The 17,757-nt window shown below is 40.0% G+C and overlaps 2 protein-coding genes across 7 annotated transcripts; one reads left to right on the top strand and one right to left on the bottom strand.

Annotated features, from left to right (window-relative positions):
* The first annotated feature begins 992 nt into the window (after positions 1 to 992).
* On the top strand, positions 993 to 3,418 carry dnajc9 (DnaJ (Hsp40) homolog, subfamily C, member 9). The gene is made up of 5 exons (XM_084735836.1): positions 993 to 1,314; positions 2,043 to 2,183; positions 2,500 to 2,754; positions 2,881 to 2,967; positions 3,059 to 3,418. Exons 1-5 carry the CDS (start codon positions 1,141 to 1,143, stop codon positions 3,158 to 3,160), a joined length of 759 nt encoding a protein of 252 aa, XP_084591962.1. The 5' UTR covers positions 993 to 1,140; the 3' UTR covers positions 3,161 to 3,418.
* Positions 3,419 to 4,427: 1,009 nt separating this feature from the next.
* Positions 4,428 to 17,612, bottom strand: fam149b1 (family with sequence similarity 149 member B1). Of its 6 annotated transcripts, none has more exons than XM_084735831.1 (17): positions 17,483 to 17,612; positions 17,002 to 17,149; positions 16,032 to 16,148; positions 15,359 to 15,503; positions 13,558 to 13,706; positions 13,255 to 13,398; positions 11,271 to 11,432; positions 10,987 to 11,159; positions 10,751 to 10,896; positions 9,557 to 9,625; positions 8,900 to 9,012; positions 8,076 to 8,300; positions 6,880 to 7,003; positions 6,580 to 6,705; positions 6,276 to 6,357; positions 5,322 to 5,459; positions 4,428 to 5,137 (listed from the first exon to the last, which is right to left on the bottom strand). In XM_084735831.1, exons 2-17 carry the CDS (start codon positions 17,046 to 17,048, stop codon positions 5,055 to 5,057), a joined length of 2,043 nt encoding a protein of 680 aa, XP_084591957.1. In that variant the 5' UTR covers positions 17,049 to 17,149; positions 17,483 to 17,612; the 3' UTR covers positions 4,428 to 5,054. The 6 variants fall into 6 exon arrangements, with proteins under 6 accessions (XP_084591957.1, XP_084591955.1, XP_084591954.1 ...); XM_084735829.1 differs by having other exon boundaries at positions 17,002 to 17,171; positions 17,483 to 17,596; XM_084735828.1 differs by having other exon boundaries at positions 17,002 to 17,607.
* Positions 17,613 to 17,757: the final 145 nt, after the last annotated feature.

The following is a 17,757-nucleotide window of genomic DNA, read 5'->3' as shown; positions in this document are numbered from 1 at the left end:
TTTGGTATCTTGTTGGGGCTGCACTCAGTTGAAGTATTACAGGAAAATTTAAATATAGTTTCTGAACGACTGTGTCTTGAAATAGCTCTCCTTTGTCAGGTCATTATCTTTCACAAAGACAAATCTGTCAAGTAATTTTACTTATTTTTATTTAAAGCTAAGACATTATTTTACTATTTTGCTTATATAATTCTGAAAATGTGCTGTTAAAATCTATTCAGTTAAAGGTAAGATTTAGGGGGATTAAATGCCATAATATGAAATAGATTAATATAATATCCGTTAGTATGTCTTCATTAGTGTGTAACCAGATGAAAATAAGAATTGATAGGTTTTTTGTTAACTTAGAATGAACTTTTTGTGTCTACAGAGGGTGCAGGACCTTTTTCATGGAGACCACCACGCTGCACCGCTACGTTTCTTCAGCTGCCCAGTAAGTTCAAACCAAACAGTGGCTTTAGATATGGACTTTTGCATTTTGCACAGGTTCTACAGCCACCATAGGATCAGACTTGGGATTAGCAGAGTCCAGAAGCTTGCTTACATTTATGCCAGGCTTTGTTGAACCTTTTGACAACTGATAGGTGAGTATCAGCTGACTAATCAAATTTAGTGTGACTTAATAATCCATGAGTTATTTGCATTACATTCAGATTCATTTCAAATTTAAAGGGGCTTTAGCAAGGAAAACATGTTTACATTGCCAAAGTAGGCAAAAAATAAAAAACAAATGAAAAATGTACATAAACAGAAGAATTGTGATTTATTTAGTTGTGACATATTATTTATATGCAAATAAATAATATTTGAAATTCAAGAAAATTAAAAACGTATATGTGATTTACAAGTGTTTTTAAGGATTTTAGGGGTAAAAACTGCCATGAAATGTCCATATTACATAGTCTGACGAAAACGATGATGGGAACCAATAAGAGGGCGTTTGTGTTTCTTACGTAAGCACGTCGGTCTACGTACGGATGTATCTGACAGGCCAGCGCGCCAAATTGTTATCGCCGACAAAAGGAGAGCAGAAAATAGGACTTGTGCTTACGTGAACACAAAACTTGACTGTAAGAGCTGTTTAGACGGTTGAGGGTGAACACTTTACCGGTCAAAAGTCGAACTGAGATCTTGGTCAGGATGGGTTTGCTTGAGCGTTGCCAGGAGCTCTTCAAGACCTCAAACCTGTACGAGGTGCTGGGCATCAACAAAGAGGCAGCCGAGGCGGAGATCCGGAGGAGCTACTACAAAGTGTCGCTCAAAGTCCACCCAGACAGAGCTCCCGAAGACCCGCAGGCCACAGAGAAGTTTCAGGTTTGCTCTTATCGTTGTTAACATAGCTGTCAGACGACACACACACAGTGAACACAAGCTAACGGTATGTTTACTAGCTAGCCTAGCTAACGCAGCTAGCTAACTGCAGTAGCAGTGAGTTAGCTAAGTTATCTCATAGTTCCCCCCTGCTGTGCAGTCACTACCTAAATTAGGGTAATATCATCATAGGGACTGCTTGTACATTTGTGGTATTTGCAGCAGAATCCGAGACGTCTTTAACATTACGTTCTTACTGATACATTGGCAAAAACCCATATACACTTTGGTATTTGGTTCGATCATTTGGTGTCAGATTCAGTTATGACAGATTAAATCATGCCTCTTTGTGGGGTGCATAAACTACAGGTTATATGAACTTCTTTTAAAATACAAAAATGTGATATTATTGGTTATCTTATCAGTATCAGCCATGAGAAGCAGGTAGTTATCTCTATCGGCTGAACAAATGTGTTAATACAGTCAGAGATATCAAAAGAGCAGCTGTCATAGTATAAAAAGTGGGGTAAATTCTTGCCATTGACAAATTTTCTAACATCCATTATCATGTCACCTAAACTTAATATATAGATGTGGCCTTTTAAAGGTGGTAATAACAAATGTTGACAGTGTATCAGTAGTTCAATGCATCTTCACATCCTTAAAGTATATATAATAATACAACAAATTGAGTAAAGTTGAGTTCCATGTGAATTTCTTTCCCTCACCAGGTGCTGGGAAAGTTGTATGCAGTGCTGAGCGATAAGGAACAGAGAGCTGTGTATGATGAGCAGGGAGTGGTGGATGAAGAGTCAGACGTCCTGAGTCAAGATCGCTGCTGGGAAGACTACTGGAGACTGCTCTTCCCTAAGGTATTGGAGCACAGCGGGTGTTTTCTGACTCAGTGAGTCACGAATGTTGCTTTGTTACACGTGATGATCTGATGTGTTGACTGAGTCACTTTACTCAAGGAATTTGAATTTAGATGATGTGCAGTAGATGGGGATCAAGTTTATTGTCAAATAATAAAAGCAAAATATTCCAGGGATAATGGTGGTTGGATGGATTAATACAAACATTTTTTTTACTGTTTTATTTGTTGCATCATCATAGAAAATTGCACATTAACATCCTTTTGTAACATGTCTAACATTTTTTTTTGTCTTGACAACCTTCTCCATTTCCCAGATTACAGTGCAGGACATCCTTGAATTTGAGAAGAAATACAAGGGCTCTGATGAGGAGCGTGAGGATGTGATCCAGCTTTATGTGCAGCACAAGGGAGACATGGACGCCATCACAGCCTCAGCACTGTGCTGCTCCCAGGAAGATGAGCCCAGGATCTGCAGCATCATCCAGGCCGCCATCGATGGCGGAGATGTCAAAGCATTCCCAGCGTTTACTCGCGAGAGTGAAAAAAAGAAGAAGGCTCGTAGGAAGAGGGTGAGAAATGTGTTTGTGTTAATCCCTCACAGCTCATATTAATTTCATATATTTGCACACACAGGACTAGTCTCTAGTATTTCACAACTTGGTCCAGTCTCAGTGATGTGATTGCAATGCTTCCAGGCTGATAGAGAGCGACAAGAAGCAGAAGAAATGAAGAAAGAGATGGGACTCGGTGATGAGGATCAAAGTCTTATGATGATGCTTCAGGTAACAAATGTATATACACATGAATGAAATCAGCAAGTGGTTGGCTTGCTTTTTCTATCAATAACCATCCCTTTTTCTTTCCTATTTACAGCAACGACAGAAGTCCAGAGAGAATAATTTTAACAGTTTCCTCTCTGACCTGGAAGCAAAATACTCAAAAAAAGGTGGGAAAGCCAAAAGAGGAAAGAAGTGAAAACACACATAAGCTCTGGTTAAAGCAGATAAAATGTACATAAACTGCAGATTTGTTCTGTTATTTGTTCAAAAAAACACTTTTTGATGATTAATAGCATTCAAGTAAATATATGAGCAGCTGCCTGTTGATCCGTTCTGTGAGCTGCCGTAGAAAACTGTCCTTCATCTGACCTCTGTAGTTCATGTGATGCTCATATAAATGTAAATGCATCTTTTGTTTCTTGTCTGAACATGAATAAATTCTTATTTATATACATTGTTTGTACACTGCTTTTTATTCTTTAGTATAAAATACAATCAAAGAAAATGCATTGAAGAAAAGCTTTGATTTCAAGCTTTGTCACCTTTGTAACATGGCTGTCTGATATATTATTTTAATAATGAATCAAAAGAAAATCTACCCTTTGTACAGTAACCCTGATGTTACCTCCCCACATGGCTTTACTTAGATAATAAGGAAAAATGAATTACCACAAATACAGCATTTTGTACAGACACGATGAGTCACTTATTTACAGTTTCATATAATTGCCTCTTGTATTCCTACATTAGAGATGTTCTGTCAGTGCTTATACAGCCACCACACTCCCTCTTATTATTTATATGATAACTGAGCTTTAGCGGAGAGAAAAAAAAAAACCCTTGTAAGGTGGCATCTCTTCTTGTTCCAGTGTGCAATGATATGCATCAAGAGGCTCTGGGTCAATTTTTTTTTTTTTTTTTTTACACAGGGTGGTTGAAAATTGTCCATATAAAAGATACAGTACCAAACTCTCTGATGTAGCATCAGAGAGGGGAAAAAGTGCTTTTTATCCTCTCTATCCCTGTCTGGGTGGATGTGTTATTCCCTGCATAGTCATCTACCAGTACAACAACACACTGCAGAGGATAATATACAGTACATTCACATATAAATAAATATATACACATTCAGATCATACATACATAGTAGAAATGTCCACACATACAGCTCACACTGTACAAACCCCAGTTCTGAAAAAGTTGAGACACTTGTGTAAAACATAAATTAAAAACAGAATGCATTGATTTGCAAATCACCACATTTCAGATTTTTTTTGGAAATCACGGATGTCCTGTCCTTTTGTCTAAAGGACAAGGACCATCGAGATTGTTACCAGCACAAAGTTTAAAAGTCAGCATCTGTGATGGTATGGGGGTGTGTTAGTGCCCATGCTGTCATGGCCAACTGTCAAGGCCCCATTAATGCTGAAAGGTATATACGGGTTTTGGAGCAACTATGCCGCCATCCAGACAACGTCTTTGTCAGGGATGCCTCTCATTTTAACAAGACAACGCCAAGCTAGATTCTGCATGGTTTACAACAGTGTGGCTTTATAATAAAAGAGTTACTACTACAACTAAAATGTGTGTCACGCATTGTGAAGCATAAAAAACATCAGAGATCCCAGACTGTTAAGCAACTGATGTCAGGCATCAAGCAACAACAGGAAAGACTCGCTTTTAAAACTTCAAATGCTTACTGAGTGTTGTTAAAAGACAAGATAATGTAACAGTGGTAAAAATTACACTGTCCCAATCTTTTTGAAACATGTTGCTAATGTCTTTGAACTGTATTTGGAAATCATTGCATTTTGTTATTTACATTTTACACAGCGTCCCGATTTTTCTGGAATTCTGGTTTATACATAAAGATGGAGTTACTGTTGACAGTTCCTTGTGTTTGGCAGCCACATAAGCTGATTTCTGAAATATAAAAATAGGTTTCTAACAAAAACTTCACCAAAGCAGCATAATGTGAAAAAATTCTGCTACTTCTGTTAAAAAAGAAGTTTAGTGGGCACAGATGCTGCAGGGTGTTGCACTTTGTTGTGCTGTATAAAGGTGAATGGCTGGAAGGTCTGGAGATCAAACTACAAGCCAGGTCTGCTGGCTCTGGACGAGATGCTTCCCCGGGTGTAAGATCGAGGTGGGAGTGACACAGGCACCAATGGAGCTATGGGAAAGAGCAAGGATGAAAAAAAAAACACTCCAGTTAATGAACACACTGAACTGCGCACTTAAATCATCCGACCAGTAGGTAAATCTTAGTTGAAGCCAGCCGCTGCAGCCTCTTTCAGTCATACTTTATCTGAGAGCCGAGTCTGGAAGTGTTTCATCAGCCGCTTTAATCTACTGACCTGGGACAGGGGCTTGTGGGTCTGGCTCCTCTTCGTCTTTGATGGGTGAGTGCCCCAAGGGGTGGTGGGAAAACGAGTCCAAGAAAGATGAGCTGCTGATGCCAAGACTAATGCCAGTCACACCGATTCCAAGAGCATCTGGGGGAATGAACGAATAAATTGATGCATAAGTGATTAACTTGATGTACTACAAAATCTATCATACGTGGGCACTGGGTATGTACAATAAAAAATGATTAAAAGTAGAGGATTTGGTGTAGAGTATCAGTGATTCTCAGTCAGGAGTATACAGAGATATATTGGCCAACTGATCGACTGTCATGTTCCACATGTGCCAAACTGAAAACTTTTTTAAACAACATAATTAACCGTTTTTTTTTTTGTTTGTTTTGTTTTTTGGCTTTATAGATATCATTTTATGTATATGTGATCCTTTTTCTTAATTCAAGTTTAATTTATAAACTGTATATTTTCCTCTATTAATGTTTTACTATATTTTATTTATAGAAAATACCAGTTAAAGTTCAAGGTTTCAGTGACCTAATGTCATTTTGGGCATTAAAGTTTATCGTTAACTTATGTCCTAAGTGTTTGTTAGCCACATTCGAGGGATCGCTGCAGTCATTGTATATTTATGTATAATGGATTAATGGTTAAAATAGATGGTTGAAATAGCTAATAGTAATGTTAAAACTGTTAAAATAGTTATCAAAAAGCAATGGATAAATAGTTAAAATGTATATCTTCTGCCACTTCAAGTCGTATTAATGCAAATTCACTGATGTTAACTAAACCAACCTTAACACTGACATTTCAATTGTAAAAATATTATAACAGTACTGTTATTTTGAACATGAGGGGTGGTGATGATGAGGCTGTACTTGTGTTAATCTGACATCTCTTTAAAAAAAACAAACCACTGAACCACTGCAGTATAGCAGTTGAATTTCTTACCTGTGCCGACAGAGGCTCTGCCTGGCCGGCCCTGCCCGCTGTTGTCCAATATTGTGAAGGAACGACGGTACGGTGTGTCCGACTGGAAACAAAACCAGAGGTCAAACATCCTGTCTTCACAAAATATAGATAAGAATATAAACTATGCCAACTCATTATAAAATCTATTCTGCTTAAGATCTAAAATTGATGGGTTAAAATAAAAAATAAAAACTCCACAGAAAGGCACAAAATCATCGACCTACTATTATCATAGCGTGCTGTATGTATATGCAGGATTCTGTGATGATAAAGAGCATCTTACCCTGTATGTGTGAGTGGTGTTGGGGCGAGAGAAGACGTCCAGCAGGTGGTGACGATCCCTTGGTATCAAACTGGTAGCTTCGTCATTTATAGCACTGTGGGCACGGCTGGACGGGCCTTTCTGACGCTGATCAGGTGGAATAAATATTCAAACACAGTCAGTCACACAGATAGTTTACTGCATTTGAAAAACTGACCAATGCATTTAAATACTGCTACACTATCAGTGTTTCTGATCAGCCGCTGTAATAAGGTTTTCTTCTCTGTGAAGTTACTGTGTTTCAGTGGTGTTAAACTGTACCTGTGCAGGTTTGGACTGCTGCCCTGAGTGAGATGACTCTGGGTCTCCAGTGCTGATAGGGGGAAGGAGTGTGTTCCTGCTCAGAGGCAACAGCGGAGATGTCAGGCGGTCGCTGGCTGTGGGTCTGTGGAAGAAGAACCACTTCAGTAAATACAATACATACATATACAGTTGATAGGTTGTTCTATGCTGCATCTATAACATATACTTCTCTCTGAGAAGACTGTGGGAGTTGTGAAAATTCACAGCTACAGTGTAAGAATGAGAGTCAAAGTTAGAATTTTACTTCTTGTGATAGCGTAAATACTCTTTTACATAAACAACAGATGTAACTTGTAAATAATGTTTCATCTTAAGCGCTGTAATGAATTTGAGTTTCACCAGTCCTGTGAAATGTCAAAAGTTGTCTCTCTCCACATAGAATCTGATCACCAGGAATAGTTTGATATTTTGGGAAATGTGCTAATTCACTTTCTTGCTGAAAGATGATTAGATGAGAAGATTGATGCCACTCTCATATCTGTCTGTTAAATATGAAGCTGGGGCCTGAAACCTGGAGACTAAAACCGAAGAAGGAAAATAACAAGTTGTAGTTTTGTTAGGCAGTTAGGCAGTTATGTGCCGGACATTTTCTTAGCCAGGTCCAGTGACAACCAAGCCTGGAATCTCATAGATTTGTTATTAATTCTTTGAGGGCACAAAGGCCAAATGCTAGAACAGTAAGTCTACAGGTAAAAAGTAAAATCCACAAATGTTTCTATACCTTGGTCTTCAATTTTGTCATCAAACTCACAGCAAGAAAGCAAATATATATATAATACTTAAAATATTCAACAAAAAAAAAAACATTAACGTGTCCAGTAAGTTTACCATTAGATATTTACATACTGTAGTTGCAGAATTTTGCAGAAGAACTGCCAATCCACATGACATGAAAACTAAGTGGTATACTTTCACCCATGGTTCATAACAAGTTCATCTGTGAAGTTTGTTTCACAATGAGGCTTCTATCAACCTCCACCCCCATTATTCTGCTGCAAAGAGCCATAAGGCACAAGTTGAAAGGGAGTCTGTTTTCAAAGTAATCTCACTCTGCTTCTGCACAACCTCAGAGACCGTAGGCAAGAACTAGAGAGTAAAAAGCTAGATAGGAGTTTGGGTGGGGCTGGCGGGTTTCCCATGATGCCAAAACTCACAGACGTGTCCCGCGGATGACCTCATCCATGGATCCCACTGCGCTGGACTGACTCAGGCTGGGAACCAGTGGCAGGAGGGTGCGGGGAGGAGGGTTTCTGCGTCGGGCAGACTGTGGCGGGCGGGACAGCGAGGAAGAGCTCTGCTCCAGGGTTCTGCGAGGCCGAGGTTTGCTGGAAGGGACCACGCTGGAGCCTGGTCTGTGACAGGGCCGCTCTTCTGGCTCCCTGTATGGGAAGGAGAGAGCGGAGCACAATCGATGAATGGTGCATTTTCACCCGCTGCCAACTGGCTGAGCTCTCTGCCAAACAAGGTGTTAAGACCAGGGACAAAAACATGGCATGAGTGAGGCAATGTCTCTCTTGTTTTGCTAAATGTGTTTACCTATAAATGGAAAACAAGAACTACAAGACTGCTATTCATTCTCATTCAAAGATTAAAATTACATGTTAAGAATATACAAATGTGTGGTGGATGAGTCAGTGACTATGTTCACATGCAAAAAGTACTGTGGTTGTGGTTTGCTCACTTGTTATAAGACATAGCAAAAAGCAGTGGAACTTAAAAATGTACTGTATGTATGCATGTTGAAAGAACGCTTCTAAACCTTTAATAATACCGGCGTATCCTACGTGTCTTAACCAGAAAATGCTATATTCAGAATAAGGCCTAATTTAGAATATCCAAACAGAATATGGTGTTTACATGACCTGTACCAAATTCAGAATATTGTCATATTCGTTGTAATAGTGTGTATTTAATCTTTTATTTTTCCATTTTGTCACCAGTGCTCATTGGTCAGAAGAGTATGAGTGTGTGTCCATACTGGTTTCTATCCAGCACACCCAGGTTCCTCTGCTGCAGGGGGATGCTGTGGATCACGATGAGGTCATTCAGGTTATGCTGGGTTGCCGGTGCTCCTACAGGGACCCTCCCAGCCTGGGGAATGGTGTGAGATGAAGGGGAGAAAGTAATGAGACAGAGGGATGATGGGGAGGAATGATTAAGTGGGCAGGGACAGAGAGTAAGAGGGGACATAATATAGGCACAAAGGCAGGTTAGAAATATAAGTAATGTATTTTATGAATGCCATTTGCCACATGGTTACTTAATTCCTCATATATAATACAGCATATCGTCAAAGAAACGTTATTTATCATGCAGTGATGTCAAGAGGATCCCCATATCAGCTATACCAACAAAAATAACATTCACAAAACTTGAAATGCAACAAAAGAAATAACTAGCAAAACAAAGCATTCCAACATTCTCATTGTGAAAGAAAAGAAAGGTCTAAAGAAAATCAAAAAAAGTTGATGCTGAAAATAAGTTGCAGTTAATAAAAAAGATAAACAGTGATGATGCTTTCATGTTAATCAACAGGCACAAGCACATTTATTCTAGAGATAAAGATACTGAGCCGCCATGGACGTCGTGTGGGCAACACGCCACCACTTTGGCTCTAAGTGAGGGAGTTACATACACTGGAAGGCCTTTTCTGCTTTTTGGATTTCCGTCTGGACTTGTGCTTTGAGCCCCTTGACTTTGTGTTCTTTAAGGGGAAAAAGGGCATGAACACAGGAAGATGGTAGATATAGAAAAAAAAGGAAAGAAAGAAAGGTTAAGAACATAGAGGTCAATAAAGACAGAAATAAAAACATGGAGAAAGAAAAAAGAGTGAAGGGAAAAAATAAAAGTGGACAAAAGAAGCAAGGTGAAGGGCAGAAGTTAAGAGGGAAGGAAAGAAAACAGTGATACAAGTTAATGAACTGGAAGCACTAAAAGACTGAAAGAGCAACAGGCAGGAGTAAAAAAAGTGACTATCCATTAGAGATTTGTGACTCTAAAGCCAGCAAAGAGCTCACAGTTAGGGGTGCAGAGCAAATGTTAACTACTTCAATCAAGGCTGAAATGATTTGGCTTTAAGTAAGACATGTTTTCTTCTACAATCTGATTTAAAATCAGGATGGATTCAATCTGAAGCTGCTTTTGTATTGAGTCACACTGTAACTGTATTTATTAATGCTCTACATGATCATTTTCATTAGTTTATTATCATTATTGAATATGTTCGTCACATCCACAGGCATAGATCTCATTATAATTTGGGGGAACACTGGTGAAATTCATGTCGTGGACCAGAGCAAAGCAGAACCGCTGTCTTTATTTTGACTGCAGTTTGTGCTTATCACGCCTTTTACGACAAGCCAAGTGAAGTAGAGAACAGGCCATTTGGAGCTTCACTTTCTACATTAATTTATGCATTTTACATGGTTCATTATTAAAAGGTAGGTCAGCTCAATTTATGTTAATTATTACCTTTAAAATACCCTTTGCTTCCAGAAACTTTATTCTAAAGGCATGTGCTTAATGGTAGGACTATATTTTTTCACTGTAAAACTTCAGTTAGACTGTCACTAAGATTCTTTTCAGATTCACTTTGATCTACAGGCACAACCAGCACACGTCATTTCACATAATAAACATTATTAATTGACCTGTGATTAAGTGTTTTCCACAGACACTCTCACTGACCCTGCACAAATGCGCTTGTTTTTATGGGACTTGGGCAAAACCAAATCCTTCAAAAAGTATATATGTGTGAATTATTTCATGTTTTTTTTAAAAGATCCTTCCCGGGATCTAGACCCATCCCAAAATCCCCCAAACCACTGACCTGGAACTGCAGGCCAGCTGTGAGTGGGGGCACCCTGCTCTGGCCAAGTTTGGGCAGCATCGTGGGCAGCATGGAGAGCAGCATGAAGGGATTCTGGGAATCTTGCTGCACAGGGCTCAGGTTCCCAGAAATCTTTTCATCATCTGCTAATCACACATACAATCCGAGCATAAGAACCAACTTAGATTAATATAAGTTAGGTCCAATAAATGCACAATAGTTCAATTCAGCCCTACTTGAGGTGCAGCATTCCCACTGGCGTTGGACCAGCTCTTTCATCCAGCCAACCAGCTCCCGCCACACGTCATCAAACAGCAGGTCGAGAACAGCTTGGCGGCGACACCGGTATGGCGAGACAGGGGGCAGACAGTGATGCCTTCGACCCGACTCCTGCTCCCACTCATCCTCCCTGTTGTAGTGAATCATTTTAACAAAACTGAACAAGACATTGGCTGAGGTTCAGATTCATTTTCTGGGATAAGAACAATGCTGCGTAGCATGAAAAAAGTGAGTAACTCACAAATCCCTGCTATCAAAAGCCAGGTATTCCTCCATAAGACCCTCCTCTTCAATCACTCTCGGATTGTCATGACTGTTGGAGCCAACAAAGGTGCCAGGAGGCCCATCCAACTCTGCTGAGGACGACTTTATCAGCGCCGCTCTTCTACCCTGCACATTCAACCTTTCCCCCATGACAAGGGCACACACAGTTAAGCACTTTAATGTGTAGACATCAAATGGTACACTCACAGACACAATCCAACTCATGCTTTATGATTTCTGTAAATCATAAAGCTAGACAAGCAGAAGGAAATCCTGATATGAACTTTCACAGTATACACATGCATGCACAAGCGCATACATATACATCCATAATACTTTAAAGTCAGTTATTGGCACTACCTTGTTACAACTGGTCTAACATTAAAAGTGGCGGACTTAGCAACTATTAATCACAGTAACAAACATGACTTTGACCCAAAAACTTGACTGACAAGACAGAGCATCTAGGTCAAGAAACCACAGAGTCAGCCAAGACTCTTCAATAATTAATGCACTAACACCAGTCATCTGGACAGCCAGCCAAGAGCAGCAGTTCAACAATAGTTCTTATAGACCAGCTTCATAGTTTCACATAAAATACATAAAAACTGTAAAATGGTCAAATTTTTTATTTGGTTTTGGCAGAGTTTGCCAATATCAACAGCTGAATAAACTTGTGCCAAGCTGTTTCCGAGCAATGGAATTCTATGACTAATGTATATATGTAAATTCAATTTACCTTGGCATCTCTTCAAACTGAGGTTTCACATCACATTCAATTTATAATTTGGTGTTACTCAGTGCTATATGTTTTACAGTAAAGGAAAAAATATTTAACCTATATTTAACCAGGTAAGTCCCATTGAGATTTCAAAATCTCAATCTCCTTTTTTCGAGAAAGTCCTGACCGAGATCAACATTCATGCAACATTAAAAAAACATAAAATTAAAACACAGAATATTAACTAAGGCTGCCCCCTGAAGGTTGAAGATTCCAATCATCAGTCCATGACCAGTCAACTGAGATTCAAGTTGCACAGTCAAGGTTTTTTCAACTTGGTTTTTGTCAGTCAGTGTGCATTATGATAACAGGATAAAACAGACATAAGCTTCGAAAAATGTTTAAGCTTTCGATTTTTTTAGCTGCATCATTGTAGACAGAGCAAACCAACTGTATGGCAGTATGTAAATTTTACAAACCCTGTCTCGAAATCACCACAAATGACAAAACTAACTGATGGAAAAGTGAAGAAACGAAGCGCAGGTGATGTGCTGTTAAATGCTGCAGCCACCCCAGTGTACCACAGAGCTAGCAGGGCAGGTGACAGTGGACAGCAGCTGACAGCACTGTCAGCAGCTGGCAGGAGAAACGCTCCATGCTGTGCTGGCATTTTATACCTGAATTGTGAGCAAGAGAACAGGCACTTTTACTTTCTCTGATTGTGTGGAAATCTGACATGATCACATCACAGATGACGATGAAAGGCATCAAAACAAAAGTCTTACTGGTAAGACATACTCGTGCAGGCTGATATAGGAGTTTAGTGTGGGACTGAACTGATAAAAAGGAACAAATCATTGCATCTTTGTACTGAACAGCCAGATCCACTCACAGAATCAACTCATAGAATCTTATGCCTAAAAGAAAGACAGGAGGAAGCAGCTCTAGCTGAGGAAGCAATTGCATATTCCGATTGAATTAACTTCCAAACCCTTCAGTACATTTTTACATGCCCTAATTGGGCTCAGCCTATCTATCAGGATTTCCATCTGCTTGTCTGCAACTAGTTCCCGGCTACAGAGGCAGAGAACATGAAAGCCTGTTTGCCCATTTCACTGGGAATCTGAGGGACGCACAGTAAAATGTACCTTCCATCAGGGAAATGTATCTAACAGGTGAACTTTGACTTTATGTGTCCTATCAGACAGAAAATCAGTGAATCAGTGCAGTTCAGACTTACTCTGTGCCACTCTTATCTTTCTCTTGGGACTTGACGCTGCTCTCTTTTCCTGCTGATGGGCTGCTGGCAGAACTGCCTTTCCCTGAGATAGCATACCACTGGAAGCCCTCATCACTGGGAGACACCAACTGAGTCCCCAGGATCCTGAGTGACACACATGCACAATGAAAAAATAAGTTTAAAAAAAAAGTTTTTTCAGTTAAGAATATTAAGAGTGTTTTTTTCAGGTCAGTCTCTACAATCAGAATTAATCTTTGATCCCACTCAGAAGTAAAAGGTCAGGATGTTTGTAGGATAACATACCGGAGATGTGGGAAACGTGTGGCCCACTGCTGACATTCATCCTGCAGCCCCTGGAGTATCCCTCCTCCGCTGCCTCTCCCCTCGTACAGCTCTTTGTCGATCTCCTCAAACATTTGCTGCACCTGCCGGGACGCTGCCTTGTCAAACTCCTGTGGGACACAAAAAAACAGAAAGAGACAGAAACAGAGGAAGGAGAGCTAGTTATTCTTCTTTTCTCATACACCGCCTCTATGATTGAAAGCTGCTGCTTTTCAGTCTGTTCATCGGTTGTTGGCAACACATCGCCACATTCTTTTTTAGATCTCACAACAAGCTTTAACGTGCATGATAATTATTCTCTGTGGCCTTTTGGGATGTGTGTATGTGTTTATGGTCAAGCTGGATTGTTCATGTGCTATAATGAAAAAACAAGAGAGGCAGGGAGAAAGAGGCAAGTTAGTTTGCGTAACTGAGATTTTTTTTTCATCTGAGAAGCGGCTTGAGGATAACAAACTAAATAAATCATTCAGTCCTGGAAAAAGTTTTGTAGGACCAGCTGAGGGTAGAAAGCACAGCATAATAACAAACCAATACCCAGTGGAATCAGGCCGTGCATTTACAAAGAGGAAGCAGACAAACAAGGCATCTACCATCAGATACAGTGTGACTGGTTGTTCTATAGTTTTCTAAAAGTTTTCCAAAAGGGGACTGGAGGTGAATGTTAGCAAGCAAATCAAAAGCTGACATTAACAAGTGAATGAAAGTATGTCTGTGAAGTTGTTTCATCTTTGCAACAGAACAAAAGGAGGATAAAAAAAAATGGTTCAAGAAAAACAATGTGTGTATGTGTATGTGTGTGCATGCTCCAGTGTGTTTCAGGGTAACAGACAGAGCAAGGCTGGAATTATCACTTCAAACTGAAGCGTAAACAGACAACTTTTCAATCCCCTAGTGTCTCCAAGTGGTATTAATATTGATCCTTTGTGACAAAGACAATAGGTGTTGTATCAAAATCTGTTACCCCGCCAATATGTGTTCCCAATTACCTTCCCCTGGTATGCCTAACCATAAACCAACTCCCAGTCATGCAGGGCACTGCTACAGGAAACACTATCTGACAGGGGAACATACTCCTCAGGGTCTCCTCAGTGTCAGAGCCGAGCTCCATGAAGAAATAATCAACACTACACTGGAAATAAGAAAGAAGTAGTGCTGCAACAAACAATCATTTATCGATTAATCTGCCGATTATTTTCATGATTAAATGTCAAAAATTTGTGAAAAATGTTTCCAGAGCCCAAAGTGATGTTTTCAAATGGCTTCTTTTGTCCAACCAACAATCTAAAATCCCAAGACTCTTCATTTACTCCCATAACTGATGAACAAAAGCAACAAATCCTTATTATCAAAATGCACCAAGGCTGTGAGTCCTCTGCAGTGGCCATGGATTAGACTCCCCCAATCCCTCTTCCCTCTTTTGTAACAATTTTACATTAAATTTAGGAAAAAGCATAAGCTATTGTAATGATGTGCATAGTAATAATTTAGTTTGACAAGTAACCACAACAGGGGATGCTGTTGGGGTGGAGGTGGAGTAACGTTACGAAAAAATAGGAGAAAAAGTGTGAGTTTTTTCAGTCATGTCTATAATTCAATTTCCCACGAAGTATCATGCCCAGTGGCAGACCAGTTTGCATTGTAAAAACCAGGCTTAGAGAACCATTCTAAATGTGGACAGAACATTTACTTCATAATTAAAGTAAAGCAAAAAAAAAACCTGCTTATTTCTACTTCAAGATTGTTTTTGCAGGAGAAGACTTACATCGTAGCCCCAGGAGAAAACAGAGCTCCTCTCTGTGGAGATGCCGGTGCCAGTGGAGCTGTGGATGCCAGACCACGACTGGCTGGAGTCTATTGAGATGACCGTGGGACAGTCAGAGTGGCCTGAGGCAGCAGATGTCTCTGAGCTACATAGAAAAATAAGGGAGTTGAGAGGTTTATGTATAGTTTGAGAAATAGTTTCATCATGTTTCTTATTCCTGTAGAGGATATGTAACACTTCTTCTTCTTCCCACAGCAAATCTTCTCTTGTTTCACATGTACCTAGGGAATTTAACAAGCACCTTGACTCTCTGTGTCACAATAAAAACCAGGCCCAAAGTGGAAAATACAGGGCAAATGTCAAAGTAATTAAATATTCAAACAGCTTGCCTCATTATTTATTCTTTTAACTTGCACATCTGAAGAAGGCAATTTGATAGCAATTAATCCACTGCTTCTGGGTGTCCTGTTTCACATAGCGAGAGCCCTAAGAATCAGCTGTCCACTCAAGATGGTGTAACATTACAAAACACACAAGAGAGCAAGAGTATCTGTGTGTACTAGCTGGAAGTAGTTTGATCTTTGCTTCATTCTGGCATCGCCAAAGGTTTTTTTTTCCTCCTTGCAGTACAAGTCAGGGCTGCCTGTGTGAAGGCAAACCAGGACGGGGTTACCTGTTGTGAGTGGAGACACCTTCCTGGAGGTCATGGAGGTAGTGCTGAGGGGTTTGGTTGTCATCTGCTTCTTCTGGGAGAGGGTGGTGGTCGAGGCTGCTTCGGGACAATCCACGACTGCAAAAAAGACAGAGTGAGAACAAGGGACAGTTCACCCCACATCAAAAATACATATTTTCCTCTGGCCTGTAGCGCTATTATCCACCTACATTATTTTGGTCTCTCAAATGTAATGGAACTAGATGGGACTCGGCTTGTTGTACTCAAAGCACCAAAAAATACATCTGAAAAACTGGACAACAATATCTGTCCCCAGAAATCATGACCCGGTCCCTCATGGTAATCCACAGAGCTTGTTGTGACCAATTCTTGTCACTCTTCTTGCTCCTCCCTGCTCACTACAAGGTCTATAGATTACCTTCAGTAACCGATTATCTTCCCATTGGTTGAATCAGTGAAAACACTGTGAATTGTCCAGATGATAAAAAAGATATGATGATTTTCAACATACCTGTGTTCTTTCTACATCTGTAGCATAATAACTATGTTACTAATGTTTAAAGGGCCATACTGATTGTTTTACAGCCCCCTTTAAATACAAATATACTTCATTTTATTGTCGACCATTTCCAAAGCATTACATCATGAAAAACAGGACATGCTGTTCCTTCAAATAGCAGGGTGCCTTGGTAGTCTAAAAATGTGTTGTCCAATTGAATTGCAGAGCACCATCATTTACTAGGTTATATACTATATCTGTCTAAACCAGGCAAGAGATCTTGGTGTGACAAATAGACTGTCTGGATCAATAAAAAATATTATTTTACACTGTCATTCGATAGTGGTGAAGAAGTCAATCACTCATCTCACTTTCCCTCAGTGTAGAATAACAGCAGTAAGCCGCTGGTTATACCTTGTTTACAGAGCTCAGCTGCTACAGCTGCAAATTCAGCTGATGCTCGATACTCACATCTCAAGCTTGTGCGATACAGGTCTTCTGTTGTACCGTGAAATCATTCTCCTTCGTCTCCGGTTTACAGGCTCAAGCCCCCGTCTCTCACTCTTGCCTCCACATCCTGGGCTCGCTGGGAACAGTTTGGAGGGAGGTCTGACATTTCCTCCGGTCCATAGAGAAACACCCTTTAGTGCAAAGGAACAGATGCTACAGATGCTAACGGTTTGTGATGGTTGCAGCTAACGTTAGGAGAAGGCTACGTCTAAAAATAAGCTGGCTAACGTTACATGGACGCACGGGTAAAACATCAACAAGGCACGAACAGCATTGTGAAATTCATCAAAAGACATTTCCTGTTAGACTGACGTTGCTACATTAAATTCTTATCTTGTGTGGTCTGGAAGTTGCCTATGCATTGGGTTTACATCTTAAAATACACAAGTGTAACGTTACAACGTTAACGTTAGTAGCGCTAACGTTAGCTAGCTTTCGTTACCTCAGAGGATTTTCTTTGCTAATGTTAGCACCACCGACAACAATTCCACGGGTGTCATGGATACGCAGCTTCGTATCCCCGTGGTCTCACGGGAAATCGATTTCGGACTACCACAAAATAGCCGTTACATTATTGGCTATTGCACTACAACTCCCAGCATGTATTGCAACAGCGTGATTGCGTTTCTGAAATGTATCCGCTTGTCGTTGGTGGATTATCTAGTGGACTAAACTCAAAATGCACATTGTCTAATTAATTATTTGACTTTCATTATA

The sequence above is a fragment of the Lutjanus erythropterus genome, chromosome 14 (assembly GCF_056507025.1).
Source record: "Lutjanus erythropterus isolate fLutEry1 chromosome 14, fLutEry1.hap2, whole genome shotgun sequence".
NCBI lineage: Eukaryota > Metazoa > Chordata > Actinopteri > Lutjaniformes > Lutjanidae > Lutjanus > Lutjanus erythropterus.
This window is presented reverse-complemented; position numbering and strand designations above follow the sequence as displayed.

Coding starts and splice junctions, on each gene's coding strand:
- dnajc9 (XM_084735836.1), top strand. CDS start 1,141: ATGGGTTTGCTTGAGCGTTGCCAGGAGCTCTTCAAGACCTCAAACCTG. Junction 1,315..2,042: donor AGGCCACAGAGAAGTTTCAG/GTTTGCTCTTAT, acceptor TTCCCTCACCAG/GTGCTGGGAAAGTTGTATGC. Junction 2,184..2,499: donor GGAGACTGCTCTTCCCTAAG/GTATTGGAGCAC, acceptor TCCATTTCCCAG/ATTACAGTGCAGGACATCCT.
- fam149b1 (XM_084735831.1), bottom strand. CDS start 17,048: ATGATTTCACGGTACAACAGAAGACCTGTATCGCACAAGCTTGAGAT. Junction 8,301..8,899: donor GGTGTGCTGGATAGAAACCA/GTATGGACACAC, acceptor CTTCCCATACAG/GGAGCCAGAAGAGCGGCCCT. Junction 6,358..6,579: donor ACACCACTCACACATACAGG/GTAAGATGCTCT, acceptor TTTTGTTTCCAG/TCGGACACACCGTACCGTCG.